Source organism: Canis lupus, chromosome 9 (assembly GCF_048164855.1).
Source record: "Canis lupus baileyi chromosome 9, mCanLup2.hap1, whole genome shotgun sequence".
Taxonomy (NCBI): domain Eukaryota; kingdom Metazoa; phylum Chordata; class Mammalia; order Carnivora; family Canidae; genus Canis; species Canis lupus.
Window position 1 is genome coordinate 23948883 of NC_132846.1, and position 18981 is coordinate 23967863.

The window sequence follows — 18981 nt, forward strand, 5'->3', positions numbered from 1 at the left end:
TAAGATTCTCTTTCTCTCCTTTTGCCCCTCACTGTACCTTGCTCCAACCCCGCTCTCTCTCAAAAACAAAACAAAACAAAATCCCTCTGTACTAAATGATACGAGTAGGCTTATATATAGTTAAAAGTAGCTCAGGTTTGGGGCTCCTGGCAGACTCAGTCAGTAGAGCATGCAACTCTTGATCTCAGGGTCATGAGTTCAAGCCCCATGTTGAGGGTAAATTTTATTTAAAAGCAAAAAAGTAGATTATACCTCACTTTGCAACATTTAAAAATTTTTATTAAATATTTATTTTTAGGACATAAGAAAATATGTATTAAAACATGTTATTTAATAGTAAATTTGGTTTCAAAGTCATTATTACTGATTTTCTTTCAGAATATCAGCAAAATGTACATTTTGGAAATTTTTTTTAGGTGAAAAATTTACGCTCTGGAGTTTCTCGTGCTGCTGTGGTCTGTTTAAGTGATCTTTTCACTTACCTGAAAAAAAGCATGGATCAAGAATTAGATACTACAGTAAAAGTTCTGTTGCACAAGGCTGGAGAATCAAATACATTTATAAGAGAAGATGTTGACAAAGCACTGAGAGCTATGGTCAGTAATGTAACTCCTGCACGTGCAGTTGTTTCTCTTATCAATGGAGGACAAAGGTAATGTTCAAAATAATCTTGACATATCCTTAAACTAGAAATGCAGTTGTTTGCACTTTAGGATATAGGAAAAACACAGGCAATAAGACTTTAGTATTATTTCAGTCAAAAAACAACCAATTCCTATGTAATAAACATCATATTAGATACAGAGCATGTAAATAATAATATTGTTATTCCAATAATTTTATTTATATTCATAGATCTGGAACTAAATAAATGTCAGTTATTATGAGTTTTGTTGTGTTTTTAACTTCTTGAGGAGTGGTGACTAATGTAATTTGTCATTTTAGCTTTCAAAGATGATTGTTGAGGGTTAAGTGTAGTTTAATCATTTAAATTTAAATCTTTGGTAAGTAGTTCATACATTAGCTTTGTTTCAATTGATCATGTTTCCTTGTAGCCATTTACACATCGCAGTAAGAAGATGTACAGCCCAACACTTATCAGATGTAGTAGAATATATGGAACCAGAGCGTATTTTATCTGGAACAAAGGATATGGCTGACCGCATATTACCAGCTGCTGCCAGGTTTGCTCAGGACAGTTCACAAGAAACCAGGTGAATAGCTGCTAATAATATTTGCTGAGTCTGTTAGGTAAGGGCTTAAAAGTAGGCAGCAAGGATTAAAAAAGAATAAACATTTTTTCTAAATGGACAGTGAGGGGACACCTGGGTGGCTCAGTGGTTGAGCCATCTGCCTTTGGCTCTGGGCATGATCCCAGAATCCCGGGATCGAGTCCCACGTCAGACTCTCTGCATGAAGCCTGCTTCTCCCTCTTCCTATGTCTCTGCCTCTCTCTGTGTGTCTCTCATGAATAAATAAATAAAAATATTTAAAATATAAATAAATAAATAAATAAATAAATAAATAAATAAATAAATAAATAAATAATAAATAAATATTCAAGTGAGGTCCCCAAGGATTGGTGCTGGGGGATAGACTTATTTAACCAGTTCATAAATGATGTTGAGGGAGTGCACAGTGAATTCTCCAGATTTACAGATGACACTACATACTTCTGGGTAGTGAGATGCCATGTCACAGGGATGAACTGCAGGAAAACGACACAAGACTATAGGAGTGGTCAGAAAAGTGGCAGAAGAACTTCCTTATGGGCATTTACGGGAAATGATAGATTTTCCAAGGAATTAGGTGAAATCAAGGAAATAGGTACACATGGAAAAGACAGCAAAAAGCAAAATGGATAATGTATTGTCTCCTGAGACATGAGATGGCTGCTCTTAGAAAATCCCATACATTTCTGATTGCTGGAGATGCCTGGATAGCTCAGTGGTTGAGCATCTGCCTTCAGCTCAGGGCATGATCCTGGTTCTGGGGATTGAGTCCCTCTCACTGGGCTCCCTGTGAGGAGTCAGCTTCTCTCTCTGTCTATGTCTCTGCCTCTCTCTCTGTCTCTCATGAATAAATAAAATCTTAAAAAAAATCTCTGATTGCTGTACTTGAAGAATAATTTTATGAAGGTCAAGAACAGTCAGAGAAAAATAACAAAATAATTAAGATGTGGATGGTACATTAGCTGTATTGATAACATGTTTTTTTTCTTAAGTAAACTCTATGCCCAATGTGGGCTTGAACTTACAACTCCAAGAGCAAGAGTCATATGCTCTACTGACTGACTGGGCAAGGTACCCCTAGCTGTATTGGTGACAGAAATTTTGGATATAGTCAAGAGCCTAGGTTCAATTCATAACCCCAGTCACTTTTTATCCTTAAGCAAATTACTTAGTCTGTTAGGCTAGGTTTCCTCATATGTAAAATTAGATAGGTGGGACTAGGTGATTGATAATGTCTAATATGAAACCTAAAAATGTATGGCAGTTACATTTGAAGATAGATTAAAGGGAGGAGGGTGGGTCCTGAGTTCAGAGACTAAAGTAAAGGATAACAAATTATTAACATTTTAAGACAAAAGTATCCATGATTAGGTAATTGGAGTTAAGCTTATGGAAATCATGATTCCAGAAACTAATAAAGTCAATGTGTATTCATGTTCTATCGCTGTGTAACAAATTACCACAAACATGGTGGTTTAAGGCAACTCAGACTTTTTTTTACCTTACTGTTCTTTAAGGTACAAGTCTTGCATGGCTCAACTGCTTTTTCTGCTTGAAGTCTCCAGGGCTGAAATCAAGATAATGATAATGCTGAGCTCTTACCTAGAGGCTCTGTAGAAGAATCTGCCTCCAAACTCATTTTAGTTGTTCGCCAAATTCAGTTCTTTGTAGTTAAAGGACTTAGGTCTCTGTTTCTTTGCTGGTTGTTAACCACGGTCCTCACTCAGCTCCTTAAGGCCACGCAAATTCCTTCTTGTGTAGCCCCCTCCATCTTCAAGCCAGCAATAGTATGTTGAATACCTACCCCTTGTGCTTAGAAGATCTCTGATTTCCTCTTCTGCTACCAGCCATAGTAAGCTTTGTGCTTTTAAGGGCCTATTTGATTAAATTATGTCCACCCAGGAAATCTCCATAACTTAGAGTCAACTATATCGTATAACATAACACAATCCTAGAAGTTATATCTCATGTTTACAAATTGTAGAAATTAGAGTAGGATATCTTTGGGGAGCCATTTTGGAAGTTGTGTATACCACAGTAAAGTTCAAAACAATTAATAGTTGTTATGTGTAACTTTTCCTTAATGACATGGTAGTTCTTCTAATCCATTTTGTCATTTCTTGGTTTCTTATTTGAAGTTTTAAAATTATAGAATGGCTACAACTGTCCAGTCTTACTATTTCTCACATTTAGTGTCCCTATTGCTTGTTTGTTTGTTTTAGCCAATCTCTTATCATGGGGCCTATGATGGACCTATAGTCCTTAATGTTCTGGGCTAAAAGTTATAATCATCTTTGAAACTATAACTGATTAGGAACTGCTTATCAAGGTGTGAACCTTATTCTGATTCTGAGGCGAGAACAGTAATTTTTATTTTCTGATACTACTTCCCTTTCTGTAATTTGATTACAATCGAAGAGGCCTGGTTGATAACACATATTCCTGAGATTATTTTGTATTCCCCACCCAACCCCCTTGCCTTCTCTGGTTCTTCTAGTCCCATATATTCCAAGTTGCAGAAAAAAGCATAACTGTAATTAATTTTAGGACCAAGCCTCTTTGAAGAATTGTAATATGGTATGATTACAAGGTACTATAAGACTTCTCTATCCAAAAATATCTCCAATATGCACTTCTATGATAGATCTGTGGTTCTACCATCAGAACGATATCTTGGCATAAGGTTTTATCCTAAAAAGAATTATTTAAAAAATTATTTTAAAGTTTGTATACCAGGATCCCTGGGTGGCTCAGTGGTTTGGCGCCTGCCTTCAGCCCAGGGCGTGATCCTGGAGTCCTGGGATCGAATCCCATGTTGGGCTCCCTGCATGGAGCCTGCTTCTTTCTCTGCCTGTGTCTCTGCCCCTCTCTCTCTCTGTGTGTCTCTCATGAATAAATAAATAAAATTTAAAAAAAAAGTAAAGTTTATATACCATAACAAAAAACTTAGTTTGGAGAGCGTTACACATTCATTATGTATCATCCATGATTTTTCAACTAACTTTGGGTGTGTTTTTGGTAGCAAAGAATAGGTTTTTAAAGAATTGGAACCCAGGTAAGTTTTGGCAGCGGGAAAAAGGAAAGAGGATAAGAAATATAAAAAATACAGACCTTGGGAAGGTTAACTTAGGTCAGAACACCTCTGACCAATAGGTGAGCAGCAAAAGCTCACTGAGCGGAGAGCCCAGGACAAAGACAAACTTCTCCTAACTCACAGTTCTGCCAAATATCAGCCCTGATATGGACCACAGTACCTGAAAAGTAGAATTCAAACTTTTGGTTCTCCAAAAAGAGATTTGAAGATTTGGAGCTTAGTAGTTTTAAAAGTGAGGGACAGGAGAATGCTGTACTCCAGTTAGTATAACTACATTTCAGTGGCTTATTTAAGATAGGGATGACGATATTAACAGGTTTTTTTCTATTAAAAAAAAAATTGCATCTAAGGACAGAAATTGAGCTTAAGATATATGAAATTATTTGCGTATTTCTCAAATATCCATAGGTACTATGGTCGGAAGATGCTTTTCCTTATGATGTGTCATCCAAACTTTGATAAAATGCTTGAAAAATATGTTCCATCCAAAGATTTGCCATATATTAAGGAATCTGTTAAAAGCTTACGGCAAAAGGTATGTGGAAAAAGTTTATTTTGTAAACATCTTTAAAAGCAAGTACCAGGAAGCTAAAGGTAGAAGTAATAACTTCTTTGATTATTTCTCTATTAACCATTCAGAATATAGCTACAGTAGCATTTCAACAACTGCAAGTGAACAACTTGCAATCCACATTCATAGTGTCACTGTTTATTGAATAGAAGTTTGATATTTAGTAGAATATAAATGTGCTTTATTGGAGTTACAAGACTTGGGTTTGAATCAAGACTTGGATTTGAGAATTAGCCAACTATACAACGTTAGATACATCATTTCTTTAACCTGAATTTTTTTATTTTTATGAGATAGAGAGGTTTAAGAAGAATAGTTATAAAATATAGCATATTAATTTTTAAAATTTTAAAATTTTACCCAGCCAATATCTTTCCTATTAGTTGATCACATATTTGTTTTATTTACTAATTAGAAGGTATTTTATGTGTTTTTTTATTTTATATATTGATACCCATTAAAGCATAAGCATAGCTGATTATTAAAATGTATTCATTTATAAAAAGATCAATAATGTCTTCTATGAAAATTACATAGTATAAATTATTTCACTTTACTAGTTTTAAGAGTTTTATTACACTGCCTTTCTTTATATTACTTTTAAAGGGCTTGGGAGAGATACCACTAGATACTCCTTCAGCGAAAGGAAGACGATCTCATACTGGCACTGTTGGAAATACAAGGTCATCATCTATTTCTAGAGATGCTTTTAATTCAGCTGAAAGGTAGGGTCATTTGATATTCCACATCATTAGAAAAATTACTCCCCAGTGATAGTAGTCTCATTTGGATGTTTTTATGAACAATCCCAGGGGTTTTGTCAAAACTTAATGGAGTTTTAAAAGATGGTAAGGACTTAGAAAGTGTGAGGTAATTATATTTAATAAAGCAATTATATTCTCACAGCAACTGGCTTTTATATGCACTAACCATTATTAAAGCTTTTGTGCTGTTGAACTTGTCAATATTAGACCTGTGTTGGATAATTCTGATTAATTTGATTTTAATTTATAGCCTTTACTTTTTCCCTTTGATTATAAAAGTAGTACATAATTATGACTAGTGAAAAAAATTTAGAAAATCCAACTTTAGAAAATCCAAACATTAAAAGAAGAATTTAACCAATTTAACCAATCACCTATGGTGCCACCAACCAGTGTTGTTCATTTTAGCCATTCTGACTAGTGCTAAGTGATATCTCATTGTAGTTTTGATTTATATTTCCCTGATGATGAGTGATCTTTTCATGTGTCTGTACATTTATCATGTGACATATATGGTATGTCATTTATTTACAAATATCCTCTCCCATTCCATAGAATGCCTTTAGTTTTGTTGATTTTTTTTTATAAAGTCCCAATAGCTTTTTTTTGCTTTTGTTTCCCTTGCCTTAGGAGACATATCTAATAAGAAGTTGCTACAGCCAATGTCAAAAAGGTTACTTCCTGTGTTCTCCTCTAGGATTTTGATGGTTTCCTGTCTCATATTTAGGTCTTTCCTCCATTTTGAGTTTATGTTTTTGTATGGGGTAAGAAAGTGGTCCAGTTTCATTCTTTTGCATGTTGCTGCCCAGTTTTCCCAACACCAGTTATTGAAAAGAACATCTTTTTTCCATGGAATATTCTTTCCGGCTTTGTCAAAGATTAGTTGACCATATAGTTGTGGGGTCAATTCTGGGTTTTCTTTTTTTTTTTTTTTTTTAATTTCATTTATTTATTCATGAGAGATACAGAGAGAGAAGCAGAGACATAGGCAGAGGGAGAAGCAGGTTCCATGCAAAAAGCCTGATGTGGAACTCGATCCCAGGAATCTGGGATCAGCCACTGAGCCACCCAGGTGTTCCCAGTTCTGGGTTTTCTATTCTGTTCTGTTGATCTGTGTTTTGACTTTTGTGCCAGTACCATACTGTCTTGATCACTACAGCTTTGTAATATAACTTAAAGTCTGGAATCATGATGCCTCCAGCTTTGCTTTGCTTTTTTCAAGGTTGCTTTGACTATTCAGGATCTTCGGTGGTTCCATACAAATTAAAGGGTTGTTTGATCTAGCTCCGTGAAAAATGCTGTTGGTATTTTGGTAGCATTTGCATTAAATGTGTACATTGCTTTGGGTGATAACCAAAAAGATAATTTTATTAATCTTTGCTCTTCTAGCCCATGAGCATGGAATATTTTTCTTTGTGTCATCTTTAATTTCTTGCTCAAATGTGTTATAGTTTTTAGAGTACAGATCTTTTACCTCTTTGGTTAGATTTATTCCTAACTATCTTATAGTTTTGGATATAATTGTAAATGGGATTGTTTTCTTAATTTCTCTTTCTGCTGCTTCATTATGGGTGTATAGAAATGCAACATATTTCTGTACATTGATTTTTGTATCCTGTCATTCATTAATCTGTCAGTTGGCAACTTCTTGATAGATTTTTGAAGTATCATGTCATCTGCAAATAGTGAAAGTGTGACTTCTTCCTTGCCTATTCAGATGCCTTTTATTTCTTTTTATTTTCTGCTTGCTGAGGCTAAGACTTCCAGTACTATGTTATTTAAGTGAGAGTGAACATCCCTGTCTTGTTCCAGACCGCAGAAGAAAAGTTCTGAATTCTTCCCCATTGAGGATGATTTTAGCTTTGGATTTTTCATTATGGCCTTTATTATGTTGAGGTATGTTCCCTCCAAACCTACTTTCTTGAGAGTTTTTATCATAAATGGTTGCTATACTTGGTCAAATCACTTTTCTGCATCTATTGAAAGGATCATGTGATTCTTTTCTTTTATTAATGTGGTGTATCATGTTGACTGATTTGTGAATATTGAACCACCACTGCAGCCCAGAAATAAATCCCACTTGATCACAGTGAATGATTCTTTTAATGTACTGTTAATTCTCAACAAAATACCAGCAAATTGAAACTTTTGCATTCACGTTCATCAGAATATTGACCTGTAGTTCTCTTTTTTAGTGCAGTCTTTGTCTGGTTTTAGAATCTGGATATTGCTGGCTTCATAGAATGAATTTGGAAGCTTTTGAGAAGAATAGGTATTAACTCTTTGTTAATGTTTTATAGAATTCCCTTGTGAAGCCACCTGGTCCTAACTTTTATATCTTGGGAGATTTTTGATAACTGATTCAATTTCTTTGCTGGTTATGGGTTTCTTCAAATTTTCTGTTTCTTCTCATTTCAGTTTTGGTAGTTTACATGTTTCTAGGAATGCATCCATGTCTTCCAGATTGCCTAATTTGTTGGCATATAATTGCTTATAATATTCTCTTATAATTGTATTTCTTCTCTGTTGGTTGTGATCGTTCCTCTTTCATTCATGGTTTTATTTATTTGCGTCTTTTCTCTTTTCTTTTTATTAATTCTGACTAGGGGTTTATCAATTGTATTAGTTTTTTTACAAGAACCACTGCTGCTTTCATTGATGTGTTTTTAGTTTTATTTTAGAAACTCTTTTTTTAGTTTCTCTTATTGTTTCTGCTCTGATGTTTATTATTTGCCTTCTGCTAGTTTTAGGCTTTGTTGTTCTTTCTATAGCTCCTTTAGATTTAAGGTTAGGTTGTTTATTTGAGATATTTCTTGCTTCTTGAAGTAGGCCTGTATTGTTATATACCTCACTCTTAGGGCCCCCCCTTTTTTAAGATTTTATTTATTTTTTCATGAGAGAGACACACACACACACACACACACACAGAAAGAGAGAGAGAGAGAGAGGCAGAGACACAGGCAGAGGGAGAAGCAGGCTTCATGCAGGGAGCCCGATGTGGGACTCGATCCTGGGTCTCCAGGATCACTCCCTGGGCTGAAGGCAGCACTAAACTGCTAATCCACCCAGGCTGCCCTCTTAGAACCCCCTTTGCTGTATCCCAAAGGTTTTGAACCTTCATGTTTTCATTTTTATATGTTGCCATGTATTTTTTTTTTAATTTCTTCTTTGATTTCCTTGTGACCCATTCTTTGTTTAGTAGCATGTGGTTTAACCTCCATGTATTTTAGTCTTTCCAATTTTTTTCTTGTTATTGACCTCAGGTTGTTTTTTTTTTTTTTTAAGATTTTATTTATTCATGAGAGACATACAGAGAAAGAGAGAGAGGCAGAGACATAGGCAGAGGGAGGAGCAGGCTCCATGCAGGGAACCTGACATGGGACTCGATCCTGGGACTCCAGGATCAGATGCTGAGCCAAAGGTGGATGGTTAACCACTGAGCCACCCAGGCGTCCCTGACCTCAAGTTTCCTAGCATTGTGGTAGGAAAATATGCATGGTATAATCTTAAGTCTTTTTGTTCTTGTTTGGGCCTCATTTATGACCTAGTATGTTCTGGAGAATGCCCTGTGTGCACTTGAAAAGAATATATATTCTGCTGCTTTAGGATTGAAATGTTCTAAATGTTTCTGTTAAGTCCTTCTGGTCCAGTCTGTCATTCAAAACCATTGTTTCCTTGTTTATTTTTTGTTTAGGTGATCTGTTCATTGCTACAAGTGGGATATTAAAGCCCCCTACAATTATTGTATTCTTATCAATGCATTCCTTTATCTTTGTTATGAATTGTTTTGTATGTTTGCATCTTCCCAAGTTGGGGGCATAAATATTTACAATTGTTAGCTCTAGTTGGATAGACCCCTTTATTATGAAATAATGCCTTCTTCATCTCTTGTCACAATCTTCAGTTTAAAATCTAGTTTGTCTAAATATTGCTACTCGGGCTTTCTTTTGATGTCCAATTGCATGATAAATGTTTGTCCCCTCACGTTCAATCTGCAGGTGTCTTTATGTCTAAAATGAGTCTCTTGTGCTGCCTTCTTTTGAATTGATTGATTGAGGGGTGTGTGTGTGTGTGTGTGTGTGTGTGTGTGTGTGTGATTGTTTTTTGTCGTATTCTATGTATCTCATTGTTTCCGTTTCTGTTTTTTAAGTGATTGTTTTGGGCTATGTAATAAACATACTTTATATACATCTTTACCTTCTCATAGTCTACTTTCAAATAATATTAAATCAGTTTAAATATAATGTAAGTGGGACGCCTGATATGGGACCCAGTCCCGGGACTCCAGGATCACACCCTGAGCTGAAGGCAGACGCTCAACCACTGAGACACCCAGGCGTCCCCGTTTCGGCTTTTTTGTAGGTTTTTTTTGTTTTCTGGTTGGTTTGTTTGCTTTGCTATTAAGTTGTATCAGGTCTTTATATATTTTGGGTATTAACCTCTTTCACTTTCCAGGTATATGATATGGAAATGTTTCCTCTCATTCTGTAGGTTATCTCGTCATTTTGTTGATGGATTCTTCTGTGCAGAAGAATATGATCCCACTTTTTATTTTTGCTTTTGTTGTCATATCCAAAAGATTATTTCTGAGACCATTGTCAATGAGCTTACCACCTATGTTTTATTCTACAAGTTTTATGGTCTTACATTCAAATCCCCATGTTTCTAGCAGCATTATTTATAATACCTGAGACATGTAAATAACCTAAGTGCCCATGACAGATGAATGTGTATATATACATGATAGAATATTTTTCAGTCACTAAAAGAATAATAATATGCCATCTGTGACAATACGAATGGACCTTGAATGAAATAAGTGAGACAAAGACAAAAACTCTAATCTCACTTTTATGTAGAATCTAAAGAAAACAAACTCAAAGGTACAGAGAACGGACTGGTGGTTGCCTGAGCCAGGGGGCTAGAGGTGGGCAAATGCATGAAGGTAGTCAGAAGGTACAAATTTACAGTTATAAAATAAATAAGTTCTGGGTATGTAATTTACAACATGGTAACTATAGTTGATAATACAGTAGTGTATATTTGAAAGTTGCTAAGAGTGTAAAACTTTAAAGTTCTCATTATAAGAAAAATTATAACTCTGTGAGGTGATGGATATTAACTACTGTGGTAATCATTTTGCAATATATAAATAAATCCAATCATTATGTTATATACCTTATATGCCTATTAAAAATCATTATGGGGTGCCTGGGTGGCTCCGTTGGTTGACCATCATGATTTTGGCTCAGGTCATGATCTCAGGGTTGTGAGATTGAGCCCCGTGTCAGGCTCTGTGCTCAGCACAAAGTCTCCTTAGAATATCCTCTGCCTCTCCCCCCAACTTACATGCATTCTCTCTCTCCCAAATAAATAAATAAATAAATAAATAAATAAATAAATAAATAGAATATTTTTTTAAAAGCCATTAAACAATAACATATTGTGGGGATTATAATACATATAAGAAGTAAAATACATGACAAAATTATCTTAAGGGGATGCCTGGGTGTCTCAGTTGTTTAAGTATCTGGTTCTTTATTTTGGCACAGATCATGATCTCAGGGTTGAGATCAAGCCCTGCATTGGGCTCCACTCTCAGTGCGGAGTCTGCTTGTCTCTCTCCCTCTGCTCCTCCCCATGCTCACACTCTCTAAAATAAGTAAATAAAATATTCTAAAAATAGCTTAAAAGATGAAAGAGGAGTATACTGCTGTAAGATTCTTACATTATATTTATTTATTTTTTTAAAGATTTGATTTATTTATTCATGAGAGACACAGAGAAAGAAAGAAGCAGAGACATAGGCAGAGGGAGAAGCAGGCTCCATGCAGGGAGCTTGATATGGGACTTAATCCTGGGGCTCCAGGATCAAGCCCTGAGCAGAAGGCAGATACTCAACCACTGAGCCATCCATGCATCTCTTTTTGATGGATTTTATTTATTTATTTTTAAACATTTAAAGATTTTATTTATTTATTCATGATAGACGTAGAGAGAGAGAGGCAGAGACACAGGCAGAGGGAGAAGCAGGCTCCATGCTAGGAGCCCGACGTGGGACTCAATCCTGGGACTCCAGGATCGTGCCCTGGGCCAAAGGCAGGCGCTAAACCGCTGAGCCATCCAGGGATCCCTCTTTTTTATGGATTTTAAATGCAGTTGTTTCTTTTCTTTTTTTTTTTTTTTAATTTATTTTTTATTGGTGTTCAATTTACTAACATACAGAATAACCCCCAGTGCCCGTCACCCATTCACTCCCACCCCCCGCCCTCCTCCCCTTCTACCACCCCTAGTTCGTTTCCCAGAGTTAGCAGTCTTTACGTTCTGTCTCCCTTTCTGATATTTCCCACACATTTCTTCTCTCTTCCCTTATATTCCCTTTCACTATTATTTATATTCCCCAAATGAATGAGAACATATAATGTTTGTCCTATTCAGAAAGTTTCAGGATACAAAATCAATATACAAAAATCAGTGGCATTTCTACATACTAACAACAAACTTCTGAAAAACATATTAAGAAAAAAATGCAGTTGTTTCTTAATATGTTTTTCAGAAGTTTGTTGTTAGTATGTAGAAATGCCACTGATTTTTGTATATTGATTTTGTATCCTGAAACTTTCTGAATTGATTGACTGGTTTCTTAGTTTATTTGGTAGAGTCTTTGGGGTTTTCTATATATGGTTGACTCTTGGACAATGCAGGGGTTAAGGGCATCAACCATCATGCTGTTGAAAATCCACATATAATTTTTGACTTCCCCCCAAATTAACTACTAATAGCCTACTGTTGACCAGAAGCCTTTACTTGATAAACAATAAACAGTTGATTAACACGTTTTGAATATTTTATATACTATACCCTTATAGTAAAGTAAGCTAGAGAAAAGAAAATGTTAATAAAAATCATAAGGAAGAAAAAATGTATTTACAGCACTCTACTGTAAAAAATCCACATGTAAGTGGACCTGCATAGTGCAAATCCATGTTGTTTAAGGGTCGACTGCATAATATCATGTCATCTGTGTATAGAGTCAATTTTACCTCTTTCTTTCCAATTTGGAGACTTCTATTTTTTTTTCCCTGCATAATTACTCTAGTTAAGACATCCTGTATTGTGTTGAATAAGAGTGTAGAGAGTGGGTATCCTTATCTTATTCCTGTTATCAGAGAAAAGGCTTTCAGCTTTTCATCGTTGAGTATGATGTTAGCTCTGGGCTTGTCATACTTGTCTTTATTATGTTCAGGTATGTTCCATCTGTATCCAGTTTGTTGATGGCTATTGAATTTTGTCAAATGCTTTATCTGCATCTGTTGAGATGATCATATGATTTTCATCCTTCATTTTGCTAATATGATGGATCACATTAATTGACTTGGAGATGTTGAACCATTCTTGCATCCCTGGAATAAATACCCCTTGGTCATTCTGTATGATCCTTTTAATGTATTGCTGATTCAGTTAATATTTTGGTGTTTTTTGCATCTGTGCTCCATGATCATTTTTAATGCATACTCTCTTTTAATAAATTTTATTGATATTAATACCTAGTGAGTACCTGCCTCCATTTCGCTCTTACTGTATCTTTTCCCTCTAAGATATAATCACTGTTATTTTACTATCAAGTCCATTTTGTTTTAAAATATCAAAAGGACATCTTTGAACACAAGTTTCAGTAATTAAAAGGCTTCTTGAGGTGTTCTTGTTTTACTCTTTTAATTTATTTACCTTTTATGTATCATACTTCTCAGTTTAAATATTAATTTAATCCTCTATTTTTATCATTGTATAGAATTAATCATTTCACAAATTAATCTCACATCATTTTTTAAAAGATTTTATTTATCTATTTATGAGAGACACAGAGAGAAGGCAGAGACATAGACAGAGGGAGAAGCAGGCTCCTCACAGGGAGCCCAATGTGGGACTTGATCCCAGAACTCTGGGACTATGCCCTGAGCTGAAGGCAGACGCTCAACTGCTGAACCACCCAGGCATCCCTGGATCAATTTATTTAAGGAAATTAAAAATAATGAGTAAATACATATAAGATCTGCATTCTAGATCACCATCCTGTGCCTACTTTTAGGATGATACTGCATCATTCGTTAATCACTGCTCTTAAGACAACTTTAGTGCCATTTTTAATAATAGTAGTCAGAAAAATGGTAACTGGCAATTCTTACCATTGTCTTTAAGATCTGTCAATTTGCGTGACACTTTAGTTTCAAAGGTATCATTCCTCTGCTGTATTGAGTCACCCCTTTATAGCAATAAAAAACATATACTAGTAATAGTAAGTCATTGGAATAGCAAATCCTGCTAGTGTCAAGATTCTAGTTTTCTCATGCAAAATCAAATGGATATTTTGAGTTAACATAGCAAGCCTGAGACTACTATTTTTAGAAAGTCCTACTTACAATGTTAGCCCTTGGTTGGCATCCAGGAACTAGGATTTAAGGAGGATTGCCACTGTTCTTTAACTAGTAAGAGTAGTTTACTGTACCACAATAATTTGAGTAAACAATATGTTTTATGCTGGAAGACCAGCTTTGCTTCTGGGAGCCTGAAATTTCAGTATATCCTAGGCAGAGGACCAACCATGACCAACGCCCAGTAAAAACCCTGAGCAGTGAGTCTCTAATAAGGTTCATTGGTAGACAACATTTCCCATGTGTTGTCATGGGTTGCTGCTGGAGTAATTAAGTTTGTTCTGTATGACTCCACTGGGAAAGGACCCCTGGAAGCTTATATCTAGTTTTAGCCAGACTTTGACCCTTGCACTTTTTCCCCTTCCTGATTTTGCTTTGTATCCTTCTGTTGTAATAAATCTTAGCTGTGAGTAAGAACTACGTGCTGAATCCTATGAGTCCTTCTAGTAAATCACGAAACTCAGGAGATTTTAGGGGCCACCAACACAGCTATTTGGCTAACGGTTAGATCACTTTGTGAATTATTGAAAAATAAATGTGTATTAAGAACTGTTCATTATGTTTATATTTCTTATTGGAATTTAATAATGAAATTAAATTTACCTTTCTTTGACTTTAGAGAAGTAACTGAAGTCCGTGACATCACCAGAAAATCAGTTCCCCGCAATTCCTTAGAAAGTGCTGAATATATTAAAGTCATAACCAGTTTATTAAATGCAAAAGACTTCCGTGATCGTATTAATGGGATTAAGCAGCTTTTATCAGATACTGAAAACAATCAAGAGCTTGTTGTTGGAAACATTGTGAAGGTAATGAACTATAAAAATTAATTTTCATTCTCAATATGTGGCTAACAGCTCATTTGTATAAAAAATTGCCCTAAATCTTAGTACCTTACATATATTATTTTAAAATGTTAAACTTAGTGAGAAGAATGGATTGCTTAGGTTTTGCTGTATTAAAAACATTCTAGACCAATTCAAAGTAATTGGGGAAAAATAAGAAAATAGCTGCTTATTTATCTAAATTCTCCCACTAGGTGGTAACTTCTTGAAAGCTCTGTATTCTCAGAGCTCTTGGGACCTGACATTCAGTGACTATATGTTGAGTGAATCAATAAATATTTTAAGAACCAGGGCATTTAAGAGCTCTCATATTATTTAAGAATAGATATTAAAGTTTTTATGTGTAGATTAGAAATCATGGGGGGGAGGGTTGTTTGTTTTTAAGATTTTATTTATTTATGCCTGAGAGCCACAGAGAGAGAAACAGAGAGAGGCAGAGACACAGGCAAAGGAAGAAGTAGCCTCCATTCAGGAAGCCCAATGCGGGACCCGAGGATCACGGCCTGAGCTGAAGGCAGACGCGCAACCACTGAACCACCCAGGCGTCCCAAGATTAGAAATCTTGTATACATTATATACCAACCCTTTAGGAAGATACCAAGAAATAGAAAAGGGGTAGTAATAAATGAGTGTAGATGATTTATGCTTCTTCAGAGTTAGTTCAGTTAGTTCCATTAGTAATTTATTAACTAAATTCCATTTTAAATTTGTATTTATGTTCATTAAACTTGGCCAAAGTACCATAACTACTCTTTTTTTTTTTTTTAAAGATTTTATTTATTTATTCATGAGAGAGGCAGAGACATAGAGGGAGAAGCAGACTTCTCACAGGGAGCCCAATGTGGGACTCCATTCCAGAACCCCAGGATCACGCCCTGAGAAGGTAGATGCTCAACCACTGAGCTACCCAGGCATCCCCCATTACTACTAATTCCAGTAGTGCTGTGTCTTAATTTTCAGAAGAAAAATACCATATTATCATGCCATGGGCACCAGAAAGTTACATATTCTGATATCTGTTGAGTAAATATAAATCTTTTGGGAAGCCTATTTGTACCATGAAAAATTTTATTTATATATATTATGTGAAAGATGTATATGTATATATCTTAGCCTCACAGATTAGCTCTTCACTCACTTGATGTGACTAAATATTTGCTTACCATTCCCTTAATATACCTTAAGCTTATAAATATTTGCTTACCATTCCCTTAAGATACCTTAAGCTTATGAAAGTTAAGAATTCTAAAGAGCAAAGAATAATTGTTAAAGTAATCAGGTATTAAGGGCAGCCCAGGTGGCTCAGTGGTTTAGCGCCGCCTTCAGCCCAGGGTATGATCCTGGAGAGACTCGGGATTGGGTCCCACGTCAGACTCTCTGCATGGAGCCTGCTTCTCCCTCTGCCTTGTGTCTCTGCCTCTCTCTCTCTCTCCCTCTGTGTCTCTCATGAATAAATAAATAAAATCTTAAAAAAAAAATAAAGTAGTCAGGTATTAATAGGTAATAATAAAAATTTAACTCTGAAATTGCATATAAAATTCTCATAAGACACTCACTTAAACTGAAACTAAATCAGCTCTCTGTGGTAAAACTTACATGTCTAATTTTGTTATGAATAGGGATAAAAATAGAAACTTTTCTTGAGTTCTTAGAGTTGGCTAACTTTGTACCTTCCAAAAAATAGCATTTTTGTCACATTTACAGTAAGCCAGTCATCTTCCTACTAAGCCAAATTTCTCAACCTTAATTTATTAGTATGTCTTTTTGGGTGATTTTTGAAGACTTGTCTCTTTCCTATAAGTAGTTTTGAGACTTAAATTTAGCATCCAAACTTTTATATTTGTTATATATTATTAATTTTGTATGTAAAATTATATTAAAATGTACATATTTATATATTTTTTTATTTTATAAAATTCCTATTATCTAAGTTCAGGTTAAATAAAATGTTGTGTGTATGTTTTTAACAGTATATTAACAGGATAAATACTAAAGAATGCCAAAAAGAATTTAAATGATTATAAACATTACTTCACTTTAATTTACCAATTTACTTTCAGATCTTTGATGCTTTTAAATCTCGACTTCATGATTCCAATAGTAAAGTAAATCTGGTGGCTCTAGAAACAATGCACAAAATGATTCCTTTGCTTAGAGATAACTTATCTCCTATAATCAACATGCTAATTCCAGCAATAGTAGATAACAATCTGAATTCTAAGAATCCAGGCATCTATGCTGCTGCCACAAATGTTATTCAGGCACTGAGTCAGCATGTAGGTAAGAAATCTTTACTTTGGCACTCAAATTATTTTGAATTTTGTATTTTCTGATTTTACATGTGATATTTTTTTATAATGTTGAAATCATAGATAGTCAATATTTTGTCATTTAATGTTGTAATAGTCTCAGTAGTATTTTAAATTATTTTTAGAGATAAAATGCTTTACTATTAAATTGACTTTATCTCCCCTTGTTTTTGACTTTTTAGTTCCTTTTGTCTACCTCAGTCTCACATCTGATGCAAAATTCACTTTAAATGGATCAGATTTAAATGTAAAACTTAACTGTAGAACTTTTAAGGATAACATAGGCAGAAATCCTTAGGACCTGAGGGCTTGGTGAAGAGTTGTTAGCATGACACATGATGGATGACAGTAAAAGCATGATCCATAAAAGGTGACAAATTAGACCTCAGCAAAATTAAAAATGTTTGCTCTGCAAAAGACCCTAGTAAGTACATAAAGAGACAAACTACTGATTGGAAGAAAGTATTTGCATACCACATATCTGGGAAGAACTCATAGTATATAAAAAACTCTCAAAATGGAACATTAAAACAAACAATCCAGTTAGAAAATGGACAAAGGACATGAAGAAACATTTCACTGAAGAGAATATATGGGTGGTGAATAGATACATGAAAAGCTGTTCAACATCCTGAGTCATTAGGGAAATATAAAATGCAAGTTAAGATCATGATCACTACACAAGTATGTTAGTCTGCTGACTGCTATAACAAACTACTACAGACTGGATGGTGTGAAAACAAACATTTACTTCTCACAGTTCTGAGGCAGGAAAGTTTGAGGTCAAGATGCCAATGGTTTTAGTGTCTGGTGAGGGCCTACTTCCTGGTTCCTAGATGGCCCCATCTTCTGTTTTTGTCTTCACACGATGGAAGGGACATGGAAGCTTTCTGGGGCATCTTTAATAAGAGCACCAATCCCATTCATGAGGGTTCCACCTTCATTACCTAATCACCTCCCAAAGGCCTCTCACCTCCAAATACCGTAACATTGGGGATTGGGTTTCAACATATGGATTTTGGAGGACACAGACATTCAGTTTATAACAGTATTAGGACAGCTAAAATTAAAAAGCGGGATAACACCAAATGCTAACAAGATTTCAGAGAAACTAAATATCTGCTACATTGCTAGTGAGAATGTAAATAAAATGGTGTAGCCACTCTAGAAAAGAGTTTGGCAATTTCATAGAAAAGCTAAACTACACTTATCATATAACCCATCAGTTGCATCCTTAGGCATTTATTCCAGAGAAATGAAAACTCACTTTCATCCAAAAATCTATACACTATTCATAACAGCTTTATTTGCAATAGCCAAAAATAGCAGACAACTTAAATGTAATTCAGTGGGTTAATAGTGAAAAAATTTGTGATGCATCCACACCATAGAAAAGTATTTAAATAATAAAGTAGTATGATGGATTCACACAACAATTTGGATGAATCTAAAGGGCATTATACTCAGTGAAAAAAGACAGTCCCAAAAGGTCACATGCGTAGGATTCCATCTCAAAATATTATCTCAGATTAGTGGCTATCAGGGTTTAGGGGTGGAAGCAGGGATTGGATATGACAATAAAGAGAACACTAGAGAGATCTTTATGGGATAGAATAGTTCTGTATGTTAATTGCAGTGATCATTACACAAATCTACACATGTGATAAAATGACAGAACCATACACATGTAGGGGCATCTAGCTGGCTCATTTGTTAGAGCATGTGACTTTTGAT

General features: G+C 35.1%; 1 protein-coding gene across 8 annotated transcripts in view; it reads left to right on the forward strand.

Moving 5' to 3' along the window:
• Positions 1 to 18981, forward strand: part of TOGARAM1 (TOG array regulator of axonemal microtubules 1) — a 77965-nt gene that overhangs the window by 56360 nt on the left and 2624 nt on the right. For 6 of the 8 annotated variants that reach the window (XM_072838429.1, XM_072838434.1, XM_072838430.1 and 3 more), the window contains 7 exons: positions 417 to 652; positions 1056 to 1214; positions 4735 to 4861; positions 5504 to 5622; positions 7474 to 7557; positions 14713 to 14902; positions 16999 to 17218. In XM_072838429.1, the coding sequence (XP_072694530.1) occupies positions 417 to 652; positions 1056 to 1214; positions 4735 to 4861; positions 5504 to 5622; positions 7474 to 7557; positions 14713 to 14902; positions 16999 to 17218 (1135 nt within the window). The remainder of the gene's footprint in view (positions 1 to 416; positions 653 to 1055; positions 1215 to 4734; positions 4862 to 5503; positions 5623 to 7473; positions 7558 to 14712; positions 14903 to 16998; positions 17219 to 18981) is intronic. The other 2 variants (XM_072838433.1, XM_072838437.1) reach the window with 1 other exon arrangement.